Genomic DNA, 18,347 nt, shown 5'->3' with positions numbered 1-18,347 from the left:
ACCGGTGACAATGCAATAATTAGATAACATTTTCCCATTATCCTTAATTAATTAATTCCGCAATTTATGAGTTGGTCACAAACTAAAAAACGAAAAATAAATAATAGTTTACATTGCACCCCACGCTTTTTGATCTGAATTTACTCTTGAACTCTTTGTCATTAAGAATTATTTTCTAGTTTTTAGTTCGATTATCAATAAAAGGGTTTTTTTTAGGTTTTAAGACTATTATGACTCCTTGAAAGATGGCGCCACACGTATTATGACTCACGCTATCGAAGTTTTCTCAATATCTTATATATAAACAACCTGGGAACTGAGACTTTCGGAATACGGCCGCTCTCTGATCATGATCTCCTAAGACACAGGGAGATCACTAGTTGTCAAAGTGGTGACCCCGATGTAATGCTACGACGACACAACAATGCCATTTTATTTTTTTCCCTATATCATTGTAATTCTAGAGGTGCTATATGAAGGTTGTATGTATTGCAGGTTCACCCCAGATTGTCAGCATCTGGTGTCGGCAAGTGGTGACGGTTGCATCTTCGTGTGGCGAGTGCCGCACGACATGGTGGTCACCATGAGAGCCAGGCTGGCCCAGCAGGCCATCCGACAGGGCAGGTGAGTTGCTAGCGACGATCCGAGATTGTTTATTGATGTTCGAATTTTGGAGGAAAAAGTTTTTTGATTTCATTTTATTTTATTACTCATCGATTAACTATTTAATAAAAATCAATACTTTTTGAATCGATCTCAAATATGAAAACTTGCCGTTTTTCGAGTACAACTGCTAAATAAATCGAAGATAGATTTTTTGGGTATTTTATTTAATATTCAGTCAAATTTCCATTTGAATCAATTTTTAAATCAATATATTACGGGAGGGTATCCCTACCAACCTACTCGTAACGCAAATGACGGTTACATTCTGACGGTAATGCGTCTTTCTTCAACTCCTAAACAGATGGCGCTACCGAGATTCTGTATCAAATACCATCAGGTTGACTGAGTGATTTTTACTCCTGAAAACAACGATTATAATATAAGAAATCTTAATTTAAATAAATAATAAAGAGAATATTTCCTTACAGGAAAGCACCAACGAACGGCATGTCCGGGCTGGAGAGCGAAACGGATTCCCATCTAGGATCTCCTCCACGGGAACTACCCCCCGAGGACAAGTTCAGCGCGCCCGTAGTGCCTGATTACACGTGAGTACCCCTGGGGGGCCATGGGGGGTCAAGGGGTACAGGGAATGGGGTTTTGGGGGTCAAGTGGGGATACAGTGGAGGGGGCACTGCATCTCGATTTTTTTGTTACGTTTTCGAGAGTAGTTTCTATTCGTTTGGGGGTAGATAATAAAATGGTATTAAAGAAATATATACTAGGAGGGTTAAGATATGACAAGGGGTAGTTAAGGAGAGGAAGGGGTTCATGTTCTCCTTATATTTTTTCGAGAATATAACCCTTACATACATTTATATAAAAACATGTTTGACATTTACCTCTTCATTTAAAAATACATAGTTTAATACTTCTATACATGACATACATACAGACACTTCACTTTTTAAAATATTTTATTTCTCAATTACGTAAATATTACGTCTATTACGTCAATAACATGTCAACTACGTAGATATCTACGTAATGACGTCACACTATTATATAATCAATCAGCACTAGATTTCGCCTAAATATATCCTATACATTTTAACATCACACCCAATCAATCATGTATTTATAACCTATCTATTGCAGGTTAAGGATAGGCCACCTACCGTCCTGGGCCAAGAAGAGTTTGGGTGACGAGCTGGTCTCCCAGGACTCCCCCGCACCGGAACCGCCCGCTAGGGGCAAGTGGGCCACGAGGATACTGCCGGCTCCTGGTAAGATCGCAACTAACTACCGCCCGTTATCGATAATCTATCTTTTGTATAATATTAGGTTAGGCGAGCATGCAGTCCATCTGATGGTAAGTGCCTAGTGCGGCATGGACATCTGTAATCAACCACGGATATGATTAGAGTTGTATCTGAGTTCGGCCACTGATATCTTGTTGCTCCTTTTTATCATGGGGAAACCCTGCATGGGTTCCTCTCAGCCGTGGGGGCAGCGGCGAAGATATGCCGGACTCCTATCGGCTAAAACTCAACGGTGTTTCTTTGTGCGCTTTGTCGGCACCTTAAGTGCGCTAAGAGCATTCGTTTGCGGGCCGCTACTACCCCTGAGGACTAAGCTGGAACGCCTCTGGAGCGCCGAAAAGTATGTCTCCCTTACCACACCCTTAAAACCAGAACACAGCAGCGCTTAACACTGCTGTTATAACAGACATAGGTGTGGCGGTGGTGCCGCCGGAGTCGTGATGTTATGATAAAAAGGCAATAAAACTGCTTAAATTATTCTATTTTAATTAAAATAATTAGACGGATGATAGCACGTGTACATGAGCGATAGACAAGAGAGCCTACGTAACAAAAAACTAAATACATGCACTACGCAGTATTGATCTAAGAAAACTCACAGGCGTCCATACTTTCATCAAGTCGAACCACAAAACGTTCTAATACCTTGAAACTAATCATTCATCATTTCTGAGTCTGGATGTTTGTGTTTTTGTCTCTGTGTGTGTCCATAGCACCCACGATACAGGCGGTCCTAGTGTGGGCGGCTGTGAGTGTAGGAATCGTTTTATGACTTATGTGTTCATTTATTATTTCAGAATTTTTCAAATGATGCGTTTGTTACAGATAAACGCATAGATTCAGACGGATCTAAGGACAGTTCTATCGACAGCGGCACTGACACGAGGTACACGAGACGGGAGCAGAGTGTTAAACAGGTATGTACAATATTAATACATATATCTTGTATGTATGTTACGATTGGAACATAAATATATGAGAGAAGAATAGCTTCTGAAGTGTTAAGAACTGTGTTAAAAGGTAGAGAATGTTTAGGTGTTACAATGAATTGAGATATGGCGATGTATGACAGTCGAGTGTATGATGCTCGAGTGTATTTACTCTCAGGTATGTTACATTTGGGTGTATGCCTCTCGGGTGTGTAACATTCGGGTGTTTGACGCTCGAGTGTTTGACGTTCTGGTGTGTGACACTCGAGTGTTTGACGCTCTGGTGTTTGACGCTCGAGTGTTTGACGCTCTGATGTTTGACGCTCGAGTGTTTGACGCTCTGGTGTTTGACGCTCGAGTGTTTGACGCTCCGATGTTTGACGCTTATTTTAGGCAGAGATACTTATATGATTTCCTGAATGCGTTAGTTAAAAAAATATACAGTTTTATAATTGTTTCTTGAATTTATCTATACACTAGAATTTTGAAGCCTAAAAGTTATTTTTAAGTTTAGAATTAGGATCTTAGTCTAAAAATAATTTAAGATAAAATGCTGGTTGTGGTTATATAAATTAACTAATTCTGTAGTTAGAATATTGGTTTACTAAACAAAATTTAATATAATATTTCAAAATAATCACTTTTATTAAACTTAGCACCAGTAGTAAATAATATGGTGGTTTCTTTAATATTAATTTATTTTTTATTAAATACTTTATTTTACTTAACGCTTACTTTCTAGGTGATGGTTTAAAAATTGAGTAAAATAATTATAAGTTTTCATTAAAAATGTCTTTTTTTTATAATTGTTGTGTTATATGATCCCAACTTCTAAGCTAAATAGTGGGATGTATGCCCAGTAGTGGGACTTATACGGGTTGCTATAAAATTATAGTTGTATATATAAATCATAATATAAAAAGATCATTTTATATTTATTTGTAAAGAGTGTTCTGTTAACGCCGCCATTTTGGTTTTATATTTTTATCTGTGGGTTTAATGTTTTTACTTGTTTTACTCTGTTCTAATATGTTTGGTTTTTATTTTTTTTATTGTTTACCTTTTTTCCTATGGGACGTCTCGATTTTTTTATTATTATTATATTAAGTTATTGGTTTAGATTAGTATGACAAACAAACAGACAGACGTATATATAGAGAGATATAGATAGATAGAGATACAGATAGTCCATTGACAGGTTGACATAACACATAGACAAGCAAGCAGACACACAGACATATAGGCAAATACACAAAAATAGTAACAGTCATAGAGACAGGACATGCGAATACTGATCAAGCAAGCAGACACGCATACAGGCGAACAAACAGACGTACAGAAAGACACAAAGACAAAAATATTCTTTACGTTTTCCATTGTAAAAAAACTAGCTTAGTTATTGCTTGGAATTTTTCATCAACTGTTACAAAAAAAAATATATTTTTCAAATATTTTTTTCAAAAATTCGAGGCGTCCCAGCTGTATCGTACCTACTACTCACACTCACCCGGTTGTGGTCCTTATTCCCCTATCGCAATAGAGGCCGAAATCGCTCAACCTATCGCAGTTGCCGCGCGTCGAGGCACTATTTAGGAACTTTGACGCCAAAATGAAAACTACGTATGACATTTTGACCATATCGCCGAGGGTGGAAAAGGTTTTTTGTTCTTTTCTGTTTTTTTTTTGTATTTTTGTGTTTTTTGTGTTATTTTGGTATGTTGCGTGTGTTTCAAACGCATTGATGTGATGTCACGCTTTTTGAAAAGTAGAATTTCATTTTTTTTTAGATTTTTTATGTTCATTTTTTAGTTTTTTTTGCGTAGTTTGTCAGAAAGTCAGACAATTTTTGTAGTTTTTTTAAGTAAAGAAAATGATGTTTAGTTTGTTTCATGCACAGTATTTTGGCATTATGTGCTAGTGTTGCTATAATATTGTAGATTTTGGAAAGTACATCCTTAAAATTTTATGTTAAAAATGATTTTAAATAATCTTTTGGAGCATTTTACTTGCAACACATAATTCAAAGTAAATATTTTTATTAAGTATATTTTGTATAATAATCTTTTGGATCATTTTACTTGCAACACATATTTCAAAGTAAATATTTTTATTAAGTATATTTTGTATAATAATCTTTTGGAGCATTTTACTTGCAACACATAATTCAAAGTAAATATTTTTATTAAGTATATTTTGTATAATAATCTTTTGGATCTTTTTACTTGCAACACATATTTCAAAGTAAATATTTTTATTAAGTATATTTTGTATAATAATCTTTTGGAGCATTTTACTTGCAACACATAATTCAAAGTAAATATTTTTATTAAGTATATTTTGTATAATAATCTTTTGGAGCATTTTACTTGCAACACATATTTCAAAGTAAATATTTTTATTAAGTATATTTTGTATAATAATCTTTTGGAGCATTTTACTTGCAACACATATTTTAAAGTAAATATTTTTATAAAGTATATTTTGTATATATTTGGCGAAAAATAAAATAAAATTGATAAACTTAATCATTTTGAACAAAGTATAATTTTTAACATATCAAATTTACAATTAGTAATTATATCTTCAGTAGTAATTACTTGTAAATATGTAGTTTAGTTATTATAAATACATATTATTATATCATCAATGCTTTGCATGTGTGCATGTTATATGTTACCTTGGGTCTCCCTACATATATCGGTTTGCGTCCATGCCAGATTATTTTTATAACGAATATTAAACTTTTCACATTAAATTGGATTTCTAATTATAAATAAATAATAATAAAATACAGTAGTTTCCGTTATATCTTCGTCTTTGGGTCACGGAAAAGCCAAAATGAATTGAAATTTGGTACTCAAATGAGTACCAAATTTCAAATCATTTGGTCCAGTATTTTGAAGGCAAAGTGCCTGTGACAGACGGATGGACAGACGCACGAGTGATCCTATAAGGGTTTCCGCTTTTTGTTTTGTCATACGGAACTCTACAAATTGTATATAGTTTAATTAATAAGATTTTTTTTGGTAAAATCTAATGGTAATTATTTATTATAATCTACTCAATATCTGTATAAATAAATAAGTTCATGAAATAAATAATTTCTTTCTTTCTTTTATTTCGAATGCTACGACGATAAGTGTGTGGAGACCCTTACTATGCATGATTGCATGTTTGCATGTAAGTGTGTTTGTAGTGCTAATTTTTTTTGTGTGTAGATTTTTTTAAGTACATTTTCAGGCTTTTTATGTTATTTTTACATTTGTTTTAAGTCAAAAAATAAGTTAAAACTACACGGGGTTAGTAAGACTTTCTGAATACAGTGTTTATACTGATAGAATGAGGTTTATTCTCCGGTCAAGCAATTATTTAAAAAATATGTGAACTTAATAATTTTACTTTTAGTTTATCTAAAGCTTCCTTAGCATTATTTTTTATATCATTCTTTTAAGTGTAATAAACATTACTTTGGTAAAAAAATATTATTTATTTTGCAAGCGTCAGTTTGATCTTATAATTTGAGTTTGAGAGATTACAATATGGTAAATGTTATGGTGGTAAAAATATATTATTTTTTGATACATGTAGATAATCCTACAAACAAATCTTAAGTGTTGACGACCCGCATGGCAGAGCGGTCACCATAACGATATGACGCACAGTTCCGGGTTCGATCCCCGGTCAGACAGATATCTGAATGATGGATTTGGATATCTGTTCTGGGTCTGGGTGTTTTGTGTGTGTCCATGGCACCCATGACAGAGATTTTTTTGGGACTGGGAGTTTAGAAAGCGTTTTTTTTTATTTTATGTTTTTGAAATACAATTCGAATAAGTTTTTGTAAATATTATATATTTTGTTTAATAAAAGCATGTGTTTGTCCGTGTCACTAACTATGTATATATTTTTGAGTATTTTTTTTGTTTTTTATTTATTTTTTCTTATAATTTTGTGATAGGTAACGATAAACCTTTCGAAAACCCGAACGACCGATGCGCGCAGCCGACACCACACGGACGACTCGTCGCTCGGCAGTTTCAAGTTCGAGGTTCGGTTGAGGCTTTTTTTGATTTTTTTTTTGATTTTGATTTTGTTTTTTTTTTGTTAATTTTATTTTATGTGTTTATATACGTGTATTTATTCAGTTATTAGGGGCGGTATGTACAAATTATTTATAATTTTTATTTTATTTATTAAAGGAGGGAATTTTAGTTCTAATGTGTGTGCTATGAGGTACCAATTTTATGATTTCCTATTTGAAATGTAATCAATTTAAGACAGATTTTTTCGTATCGCCTCTCAAATACACCCAAGTAGATTACATACACACTCGTATTCGCGCCTATTCGTCTGTACTCGGCGAGAATCCATTGCATAAAGGTGTATTTGAATATAATATAGGTTATATATACACTCGTGCTTGCGTTTATTCGTCTGTACTCGTCGAGTATCTAGCACAAAGATATATTTTTTATATCTTCCTGTACTTTCCCACAGGACCAAGAGTCGACGGAGCACGACGGCGACATCGAGGATATATCGGACGGCGAGAGGACCTCCTCCTCGGAGAGAGGGAACCGCCCCACCTACTACCCGGGGAACAACGACGAGGACACTCCTAGGTTAGTGTTGTAATATACTGGAATAGAGGACATGTCGGACGGCGAGAGGACCTCCTCCTCGGAGAGAGGGAACCGCCCCACCTACTACCCGGGGAACAACGACGAGGACACTCCTCGGTTAGTGTTGTAATATACTAGCACTAGCTGACCCGGCAAACGTTGTGTTGCCATATAAATACCAAAAAATGTTAGAGTGAACAACCCTTATCGCTTAGGGGTATGAAAAATAGATAGTAGCCGATTCTCAGACCTACTGAATATGCATTTAAAATTTGATGAAAATGGGTAAAGCCGTTTCGGAGGAGTACGGTAATTAACATTGTGACACGAGAATTTTATATATAAGATAGAGGACATATCGATCGGCGAGAGGGCTCAGACAGAGGGAACCGCCCTACCTACTACCCGGGGAACAACGATGAGGACACTCCTAGGTTAGTGTTATAACGTCCCTGTAGTTCCGGGACTAGAATAGGGCTACGGTATCCCCTGCCTGTCGTAAGAGGCGACTAAAAGGGGGCTTCCGGGGTTGCGGGTGGTAAGAGTGGGAGTTCGAATGGTCTAGCAAGGAACCTCGGGAAGGACGGAGGTATGTGTGGTCGCATACCGTCGTGTATACCAGACGTTGTGGCGAGCACCATGCTCATTTGGGGGGAGCCCGACGGGGCAATGCGCTAAGAGGACTCCGGTTGCGTTTCTCTTGAGATTCCGGAGTTAGCAGCGCTGAGGACGGTCACCGGGGGGGGTTTAGTACGGTAAGAGTCCCACATAACCCTGTGTCGCTCCCACAGCACCGGGTACCTTCTGAAGGTGTCCCCCTCGTAATATTTGTTTGTTTTTGTATGTATTTCAGTGAGTTCACCGTGAACGCGATGGACGCGCTGGAGTTGAGGCAGTCGCTGCGGCGGCGCAGCGCCCGCGCGGAGCCCGCGCCCGCCGCCGCGGAGCTCAGCGGCTCGCCCCGGGACTCCGACGACGAGGTCAGTGGGGGGTAGGGGGGGTTGAGAAACGTCATATACACACGCGTACACGCACACAGGTCACACACAAATAAAAAGACACGTCATACACAGTAATGATGCAGTTTTAGTTTTTATCAAAATCGGCCTCGAAACTCCTTTCAGCATTTTTCGCTAATCCTTATAGTTTCGGATTTGGCCCTGAAGGCCCGTTTGAAAAATTCACCCTGTGTAAAAATACACACATGTGTGAAAAATACGACTATGCCATACACATACGCCCGCGCGCGCGACTAGCACATACGCACACACGTGCGTAACACACACACACACACACACACAAACACACACACACACACACACACACACACACACACACACACACACCATACTATATACCTTACCATACATTCATAAATATAAACTTTAAAAGAAATCATAAAAAAATCGCCAAAAAATACAAGTTACATATATGGTAGTTGTTTAATTTTTTTTAAACAAAAATGCTTCTTTACAGAGTTGTAATTATCTCTATTCTTCCAATGTTCCAGGTGTCGACCCCCTCAGGGGACAATGCTGAAAGGAACCCCCTGTCCGGTTCCTGCGAGTCGCTGGACACGGCCGGCCGGAGGGAGAAGTACATCAAGTCCGCCTTCGACAGCCTGAGCGGGGTGGAGATCGACAGCGCTCTCACTGGAGGTGGGTGTGACCCCCTAGGGGAACGGGGAATGGGTGGCCACCCTCGGCGGTGACAATGCGGGGTACGACTTTTCGGTAGTCACAGACTGGGTGGGGTGGAGATCGACAACGCTCTCACCGGAGGTGGGTGTGACCCCCTAGGGGGACGGGGAATGGGTGGCCACCCTCGGCGGTGACAATGCGGGGTAAAACTTTTCGTTAGTCCATAGCCTGAGCGGGGTGGAGATCGACAACGCTCTCACCGGAGGTGGGTGTGCCCTGAGGGATGTTGTCCTCGAGGGTAGGTTAGGTTAATGGTGACCACCTCCGGCGGTGAAAATGAGGGATGGTCATTGCCGCTGGAGAACTTAACCTCTGGAGTTCAGATGTCCATTCTTGGTGATTAAATGTTAAATCCAGGGATCCAAGTGCGTCAATCCCTCCTTTCTAGGTGTCCATCCCCGGGTCTCTAGATGTAAACCTCTTGTTATCCAAATGTGAACATCTAGGTACCGAAAGGGCCACGTATAAACCCCAGTGTAGACTTATAGTGAGTATGTTAGAGATTAGAGTAGACACCGAGGGGCCAAGGTTACAACATACTTCCTATATGTCATTGAATTCCCTTGAGAAGTTTCCTATCCTTATACGTTATCTACGTATATTTAAACTATTTTTAAAATGAATTAATGTTACAGGCAACACATCGCTCTCCGCTCAGCACTTATCCCGAGCCCCGGCGCCGAGGACAGACCCCGAGGCGGCGAGGAGACGCGAGGAGCTGCAGCGGAGGATCCTGGAGACCAGGCGACAGCTGGAGAACGTGAGTTGAACTGCTTTGGGGAAGCATTGGGTTGCAGAAGGTGGTAGAACCCTCCGTGGTACGTCCGGCGGCACCACCGCCACACCTATATCTGTTATAACAGCAGTGTTAAGCGCTGCTGTGTTCTGGTTTGAAGTCTGGTATAGTGACCGGCATGAGTCGTGAGCACAACTGACAGCTGCGCAGTAGTTAATGTTTCGGTCTCTTTGGCGGAATGAAGAAGCCATGGGGGCGGGGCGGGGTGCCGAGCTGCACGCGATTGGTTCCTCAGTCAATGCACATCGTCTATTGGAGGCTCGCGTGTCATTCGGTTCATGTTCATTCGTGCCAAAAGTGTACATGCGCGAGCTTACCCCCACTACTGCCCACCTGTGCTCACGACTCGTGCCGGGTATTATAAGGGGACATACTTTTCCGAGGCGTTCCAGCTTAGTTCTCAGAGGTCGCTACCCCTGAGGACTAAGTTGCGTCAGGCCAGAGTTGTGTAGTCACGCAACTCTGGCATCCGGTAGGAATCTAAGCTCATCTTATCGACAAGATAATATTATTCTCTTTTTAGAGTAACCCCTAAAAAAAGTAACAATCTTTATAATGTCGATCTTAAGTGACGGTTTTGTAAAAAGTCTCTCTCACATTTTTTCTCATATTTCCCAATTGTAATATTTTCAAAAACGTCAGTTCGTGTATTGAAAAAATGTTTTGTTATCCTCCAGGTGGCGTTCCGTTCGAACTTAAAATCCAGCCAATCTACCACCGATCTCTCCTACATACCGGAGAAGGATAGCGCGAGAAGGAACCGCCCAGTCTCCATGGCGATACCGAGCAATACCCGGCAATATGGTGAGTCGAAAATAATATTAAAATAATATTAATAAAATAATAGGTTGTAGTTGAAATACACAATGTTTGAGGGACGCTTGGTTTGCGAGATATAGTCAAAGGCAAGTTTTGAATCACATGTAACACATAATGTGTGTTACATTATAATTTATTAATAAAATGTTTTGTTGTTGTTTTTTTTTTCATCTAGTATTGTTATTAAGTTATGAAATTTTAACATAAATTTTATTGATTAATATTCTAAAAAGAATCGTAATTTGTATTTCATTTTAAAATAATATGTTAAATCTTTATTTTTGTGGAAATTTTATTTTTCGTAATTATTTAATTTAATAATATGTAATAATTTTATATTTTTTTTATATATAATTAAGTTTGAATTAGCAAAAGTTTATATATTTTTATGTAATATTATAAATAAAATTATCAATATATGTATACAAATTATTAATCTAATATGCTATTAATATTTGGAACTAACTTTTATATTATTTTCAGAGTTATATTACGAAAAGTACATTTTATATATGATACAAATATAATAATTAAATGCATTTGACTATATACAAAAAAGTTAAAATGTAGTCATTTATAATGAAACAATAAAGTTTACATGAAAACTTGTTTGATATGAAATTTTGAAAAAAAAATGAAAATGTTTTTTCAGTGACTTCTTTGGTGATCCAAATGTCTATGAGCAACAGTGACGTCATGATTTATAATATTACTATATCTTAAGTAATGACCTTTTTTTTTATAAAATTTATAAATCAAAAAATTGGCCAAATGAAAGTCGAACTCTTACCATCAATTTTTTATTATTTTTTTCATTTTTGTTATTGTTTTTGGCTGACATATAAATGCATAATCCTGAGTACGATTTTTACTATATGGGTTCAGTACTATAAAAAGGAAATAATATCTTGTTAAAAACACATTTTGAGAAATCGTTTTTATGTAAACTAAATCATTAATTAATTACAAAAAATCTTCAATACATTTGCGCATAAACTAATTTGGCATAAAAGTCAACATTATTTACTAAAACTATTGCTAATGACATGTAATTAGTCACAACATAATTATAAATGGCTACATAAGTAAACGAATTGCTATTCAACCACTAACATGATCATTACATACCATACTGTGTTACTAACACGACCGTTTTCCCCCCAAACGCTCGCCAGGACTTACTAACCCCCCCATTTGTGTCGAAGAGACGCTAGATAGCTTGAACAGTAACTATTTTGACAGCCTCAATCCTTACCAGACAATGAATCTAGATTATCGGAATAAAAATCCGTATGCGATTCCCGCGAATTTAAATCATAAGTTGATACCGGAGTACTTAGATAACATACCAACGTGCATACCGCCGCAAGGTACGGATAGGTATGTGGCCTATAAGTATAAGGAACAGCAAAAACAAGCGCTAGCCTTCACGATAGATATGGGAAAGAAGCCAGTACCTTCAAAAGTGTTTAATAGACTCTTCCCAAACGCGTACGAAGAGAAGGAACCACCCAAAGTACCACCGAGGAATTTCCATCTGAATCTAACAGAGAAACCGCAGCCAAAAACACCGAAACCGAATGCCAGAAGCATCTTTAAGAATTACAAATCGTGTCCCGTTTCACCCGTTTCTGAGGAGTGCAAATGGGCTGACAAAGTAGCACAAAATCAAAGTAAGAATGATGAAAAACCGAAAGCGAATCAACTAGATCCGAAAAAGAGGAATTCCTTAAGCTTTTTTGTCGGACTCGATAATAGAATGAAAGATAGTGGCAAGAGTATTGTGGATACGATACAGAGTGATACTGAGAAAATGATTGCGGAGATCACGCGGAAGTATGGAGATTTGGATGATTTCGAACCTAATTCGTTGGGAAATCTTGATTTGAAACCTAGTAAAGAAGTTGAGGAGAAAGATGATGGGAATTTCTCGTCGGATTCGCTAGAAGATTGTAGCCTAAGTCAGGATGTTAGTTGCAAGAATAAACTTTATTCGAAAAAGATTTGTAAGAAGCATGTTAGGGCGAAAGCGAATGGAATGCCTCGGCGTTCGGTCTCTAATTACGAAATATACGGTGGTACGTTTGAGAAACCAGCTGTGCCGATAAAGCCACAATGTATCGGACAGAAGAGCTCCACGTTACCGCGCAACATGCCGTCAAACCTCGACGATATAATGGACGAAGACACAATGAATCCGAACTACGGAATGTATAGATGTCAAAGCGTTCTAACTAAGCGATGTGTGACGCGTTCAAACGAATCCGTCCTAAGCGATAATTCGAATTGTTCGAGCGTCTCGAATGAGATATTCCTGAAGTACGGTAACGAGGTTGCGTTCCAACAAGCGAAGTTCACGGACAGTAGGTACAATTTGAACGATTCGCAGAATTGTTCGTTTGAAAATATACATGAGCCGGACGCGCATTACTTGGAGAATCATAGGCATAGTAGCGCGAGTTTCTTCCTAAATCAAAAGAAGTATATGAAGTCCAGTTGTAGTCAGGAATCGGTCTTATCTGATGAGTTTCTGGACAACGACAACCAATTGTCTAGAACAAATTGCAATTCGTTAGAAAGTGTTCTGTCAGATGATTCTGAATGTACTAAAAGTGCGCCGTTAGAGATGTTGTTCGAAGGCGCGAGACCTGTAAGAAAGAAAACTCAGGCTATAGGAGTCCCTAACAGCAAAAGTTGCTACGAATTCGATAATACGTCCAAAAGTTACGGGTCTAGTCCGAATAACGTACCGTATTTAACGGGGTACATGTATAACAATTACTTAGCAGAGAATTCAAGTCCTAAAGTTGATTATCAGGAACAACCACCACCTATAGTTACACCGAAACCTCCTATACGGAAAGTGTATGGTTTTGATGTACCAACTTCAGAATTTTCTGGCCATAAAACTGTTACGAGGTCTAGGAGTTTGTATGACTCCGCGTCGAAACAACAGCCTCCCGCTGCCAAGAATATCGCGTACTACTTTGATGGGAGTAACGTACAACAGTACACAAGTGATAAGAAAAAAACTGATGAAATACCGAGACTGAATAAAGGAGACTATATGGCGAACACAAGCAAGTCCTTACAGCCAAAGTTTGCAGAGAAACACAAGCATATGAGCGAAATGGAGGGCTGCGATAATAATACGATGGTAAAATCGAAGAGTTGTAGCTTCGAAGTGGTCTTAGAACCGGCTTCTAAGCCAAACCCGTTAAAGAATCTAATGGAGAAAAGAAATTCTCACGTGCAAAAGAATTTAGAGAAGTTTGAAGAACAAATACGGAAAAGTACGCAAACTAAAATGAATAAGAATCAACTTAACAAAGAAAAAGCGAACGGCGCTAAGTATAACAATACAACGAAGAGTTTAGAAAGGGGTTCGGGGCAAAAGAATAATAATGTCAAAATAACTATGGAGTTCGTTCCCCATAAACCTCCGAAACCTATGAAAAGGACCTCGTCGGTTAAGTTGAATAATCGGTTGAAAGCAGGCTTAGAGAAAGGTACTTTGAGTTCCTCGATCTCATCTCAATACAAGGCCAAGTTAGATGGTTTACAAAATAAAAACTACATATCTAATAAGAAACATGAAGATAAAAACTCAAATCAAGTCGAATCTATAGACAATTCTGAGAAAACGTTCGACGTTTTCGTCAAAGAGAAAGATGTTAATGAGAATAAATCTGAAATGCAATTAGATAGCTTGGAAGTGTACGCTATGCAACGTATGGATAGAATGAATCACGTCAGTATGGATTCTTTAGACGTCATAGAGGACAGTCATAATGATTTCGCCAAAGATTCTTTGGATTATTACGCGGAACACGACAATAAGTACAATTATAATAAGAATAAAGATCAGAATAACTTACGAATGAATAAAAATGATTTCGACCAAACCGCCCCTTGTCATAGTCGACAGAATATTGAATCGAAAGAGAATATAGCACCGGACATAAGCGATGAGGTTAAAAAGTATAAATACATTGAACGGAAACTAGAAATCATTAATAAGTTGGTCGAAATGGAAGAACGTAAGATTCTCCAAGAAAAAATACTGAAAGAGTGGAGGATGAGACCTTTGAAAGCAAATATAAACGATGGCAAAGGTGTCGTTAAAGTTTTATCGAGAAAATTTGAGAAATTAGCAACAAAACAAACAACTGTACCGAATTTCGCGTCGTTAACCTTAGAAGAAGCCGACACAGATACGGAAAACTCGGATAATAAAGAAATTAAACGTAATCTAAGTCTACCGGACATACTAGATACTGATCAAATAGGTCTTACGGTTCAAGATGTCGACGTTTCGAACGACGCCGGTAACATCGAACCAGAGATGCAGTTGAACAATACAGTGCAAAACGAAATGAGACCACTGAAAGCGCTACCACAACGCGTCTACAACGAGATGGTCATACCTAAGACGGATGTACATTTAGACAGCGAGAACTACGAATCGTCAACAACAAGCTCGAGTTGTACGAACTCACCGAAAAGAATGAGTTTCTACGGTTTCAATCGACCGAAAACACCGTTTCGTAAAGTCATGAGAGCGCCACCGAGAATGGGTTTCGATTTGAAAGTTAGGCCGGTGTTAGGTTCGAATATGAGGGGTCTGGTTAGGAGGATGCCGCTTCAAGTGCTGCCCTCGAAGATACAACCAGGTTCGACGCATGTTACTGTCGTTCAATATTTGATCTTAGCTTTTTACGTTTCGTTTCGAATAGACTTACTTCCGACTTTATACTTTGCGATAGTATGTATTTGTGATTTTTTGTGAGGTTTTTATAATCATTGTTAGTGTTAAGGCGCTTACACAATAGTCCAATGCCGTCAAATTTCAATTAGGTCATTTAGAAAAATTCAGTAGTTTACAAGGTTGCATTCAATGTGTAGAAGTCTTTATTTATACACGCCCGGTATTAATATTCAATATATTTAAAGATCGAAATTTAATACTTTAAAGTTATTGTCAAATGTCGCTCTTAAGTAAAAAAACTTTCGCTAGATTGATTATTGATAATGGGCGATAACATGTTATATGACGACAGAATCTTCTTTGTCATTTTAATAATTTCAAAACTACAATCTTATTCAAACTTCTAGATATAGATCGCTGTTTCTCAATCTATATCCCCCTCTTTCGACCCCTCAGAGGATTTCTATCCAAACTTTGAAAAACACTTATGTAGATCATACTATATTTTATTTCATTTTATATCTTTATACTCATGGACCATTGTGTAGTTGCGCCGTAAGGAAACTATAATAAATTACTTAAATATTTAACAGCATTTCACAACATATTACAAGTCATAAGCTTCGTATGTCTTATTTGCAATATTAGCATGTTTTGCATCTTTTTAATAATAACTTTATTTATTTTTAAGAATGATGTGTTCATTTTTTTTTCGACACTGCACGTTTTTGATCATAGTGTGTGTTAGGTTTTATCAAAGGTGTTGTATATGTCTAAATAGATCCAAAAATTCAGACTAAAAAATTTAGTCTTTTTTTTCAATAGTTGACATTGTCATGCACACATACGTAGAGTGTACGTACACGGTGCGTTACGCACACATTGTAAATCATGTCGTTTTAGCGTGATGTTTAATATCTAGACGTATGAAACATCTTAGATGGTTTTTTTATATGCTTGTTGTTAAATGGCGATCTGATTATGGTCTAAGTGAATGGTCTTGCAACAGATTAAATATAGTAGCGATAATTACAAATGACTTTATAAAAATACTGTCTTAACTTGTACCCGTCTGTTTTATCAACAAACAACCGTACGTCAAAGTAAAAATAAATTAGTTAAGGTTGGCAAACTGTTTCTTATGTCCACCTTTAATATTTATATTCAGTATAATCGATGTATACCGTGTATTGATATAGCCAATAGGCTGTTTCCGACATTATAAACGATCTTATAAAATCCATTGTTCGATAGTTGCCACTTAAAATAAATAAAAAAAAATACATAAAAAAGTAAGTATTAATAGAAAATTAGGCAAAATAAACAACCTGTGTGTATATCTGAATGCACGTAAAAAGATACGAATTTCGTCGTAATACAAAAAAAATAACTCCGAAAATTTAATTCCGCGTGCCAGTACTCTATATTTGTAAATTAAAATAAATAAATATTTTTTTGTAGTAACGCCATCTTTACTGACAAAATGAAACTACTCTGTCAGTACTTAAGTGCCTTCTTTACTTGGGACAGAGATAAAAGGTGGCACTGATCTCACATTTATCTTGTCTATTTTAGATTTCATTTCTAGTTATGTTTCACGATAGCGCCAAAAGAAATATAAATTCCAAAATCCGCATTTATTAAAAAAGATAAAACACAAAAAAAAAGCAAGGAAAGGCCCTTAAAAAACCCTTAAAAAGAGCAAAAGCCTTCTAAGGCCACGTCAGATCGCTAATCGGGCGTGTATCGCAGCGGGGCGGGCGCCGCCGGGCGCGGAGGACGAGCGCGCGGCGGGCATGCGGCGCGCGATCTCGCTGATATAGGGTCACATTTATCTAAGGGGCTTAAGGGGATAAATTTTAATTAGGGGCCACAATTAATTTAGAATACATTAGGTCGTTCATTTAAAGCTTATTTCAATAGTGCGTGTTACGTGTACAAATTTCGTAATCTGCGCATGACTCAATTTAAAAACAAAGAAATACACATAATTTATTAACATTTTTATACGCCAGAAACGTCAAAATAACAAAAAAGAGTGTTTTACATTCAAAAATACTTACCCTGCGCATTAGAATATCATTAATTCATCTATTCTACACTATTCAAGAGATAGAGCCCTATTACAGACAAATAGACAGCGGAGGCTTAGTAATAGGGCCCCGTTTTTAGCCTTACGGTACGAAACCCTAAAAATACTTAGAATTATTAAAGAAATAAGGCCATAAACACAAAAGCCCCCTAAGGCCACGTCAGATCGCTAACCGGGCGTGTATCGCAGCGGGGCGGGCGCCGCCGGGCGCGGAGGACGAGCGCGCGGCGGGCATGCGGCGCGCGATCTCGCTGTCGGACCTCGCCGCGAGGCCCGTGCCCGCGCCGCGGACGCCGCAAGGTGGGTAGGGGGAGGGGTGGTGGGGGGGACTAGAGATGTCGGTGATGGTGCACAGGGCAGGGTAGTATGAAGGGGGGACTCATAACGTTGGTGGTGACTTAACGTGGGGAGAGGTAGGGAAATTTTAAATTTGAGTTGGGTGGTTTGGTGAGGGGGTAAGGGCTAATAATGTTGGTTTAACTTAATTTAGACAGGGGAGGGAGATAAGTGTTTATTCTGTAAGTTCATAATTTAAGCTTTTACTGCTTTATATAGAGGGAGAGGGGGGTAGGAGGAAAAACTTCCTATTGTTAGTAGTAATAAGAGTGGAGGAAGGGGGGAATTGATAAATTGTTCACTAGTGGGGAATAATTAGGCTAGTAATGTTTGTGTTGTAACTTAAGAGAAAGGGTAAGAAGAAATATTAGCATTAAAGATATGGAAGTGGTGGGGATGAGGAGAAGAGTTAGACAG

General features: G+C 37.9%; 2 protein-coding genes across 2 annotated transcripts in view; both read left to right on the top strand.

The window, feature by feature from the left end:
- Wdr62 (WD repeat domain 62) overlaps positions 1-18,347 on the top strand; it is a 169,413-nt gene that overhangs the window by 141,931 nt on the left and 9,135 nt on the right. Inside the window, exons 18-29 of the mRNA XM_073092575.1 lie at positions 496-624; positions 1,095-1,214; positions 1,765-1,892; positions 2,754-2,845; positions 4,398-4,514; positions 6,816-6,905; positions 7,355-7,479; positions 8,333-8,459; positions 8,990-9,137; positions 9,815-9,939; positions 10,653-10,779; positions 17,784-17,894. Coding sequence (XP_072948676.1) covers positions 496-624; positions 1,095-1,214; positions 1,765-1,892; positions 2,754-2,845; positions 4,398-4,514; positions 6,816-6,905; positions 7,355-7,479; positions 8,333-8,459; positions 8,990-9,137; positions 9,815-9,939; positions 10,653-10,779; positions 17,784-17,894 — 1,439 coding nt within the window. The remainder of the gene's footprint in view (positions 1-495; positions 625-1,094; positions 1,215-1,764; positions 1,893-2,753; positions 2,846-4,397; positions 4,515-6,815; positions 6,906-7,354; positions 7,480-8,332; positions 8,460-8,989; positions 9,138-9,814; positions 9,940-10,652; positions 10,780-17,783; positions 17,895-18,347) is intronic.
- LOC140757019 (uncharacterized) lies at positions 11,841-15,815 on the top strand. Its single transcript, XM_073092572.1, has one exon. The coding sequence runs from the start codon at positions 12,056-12,058 to the stop codon at positions 15,581-15,583; it is 3,528 nt and encodes a 1,175-aa protein (XP_072948673.1). The 5' UTR covers positions 11,841-12,055; the 3' UTR covers positions 15,584-15,815.

Source organism: Epargyreus clarus, unplaced genomic scaffold, assembly GCF_041222505.1.
Source record: "Epargyreus clarus isolate Ecla_fem2 unplaced genomic scaffold, WU_Ecla_fem_2.2 ptg000036l, whole genome shotgun sequence".
Lineage (NCBI taxonomy): Eukaryota > Metazoa > Arthropoda > Insecta > Lepidoptera > Hesperiidae > Epargyreus > Epargyreus clarus.
The sequence above is the reverse complement of the archived record's forward strand: the minus strand, read 5'-3'. Positions and strand labels throughout refer to the sequence as shown.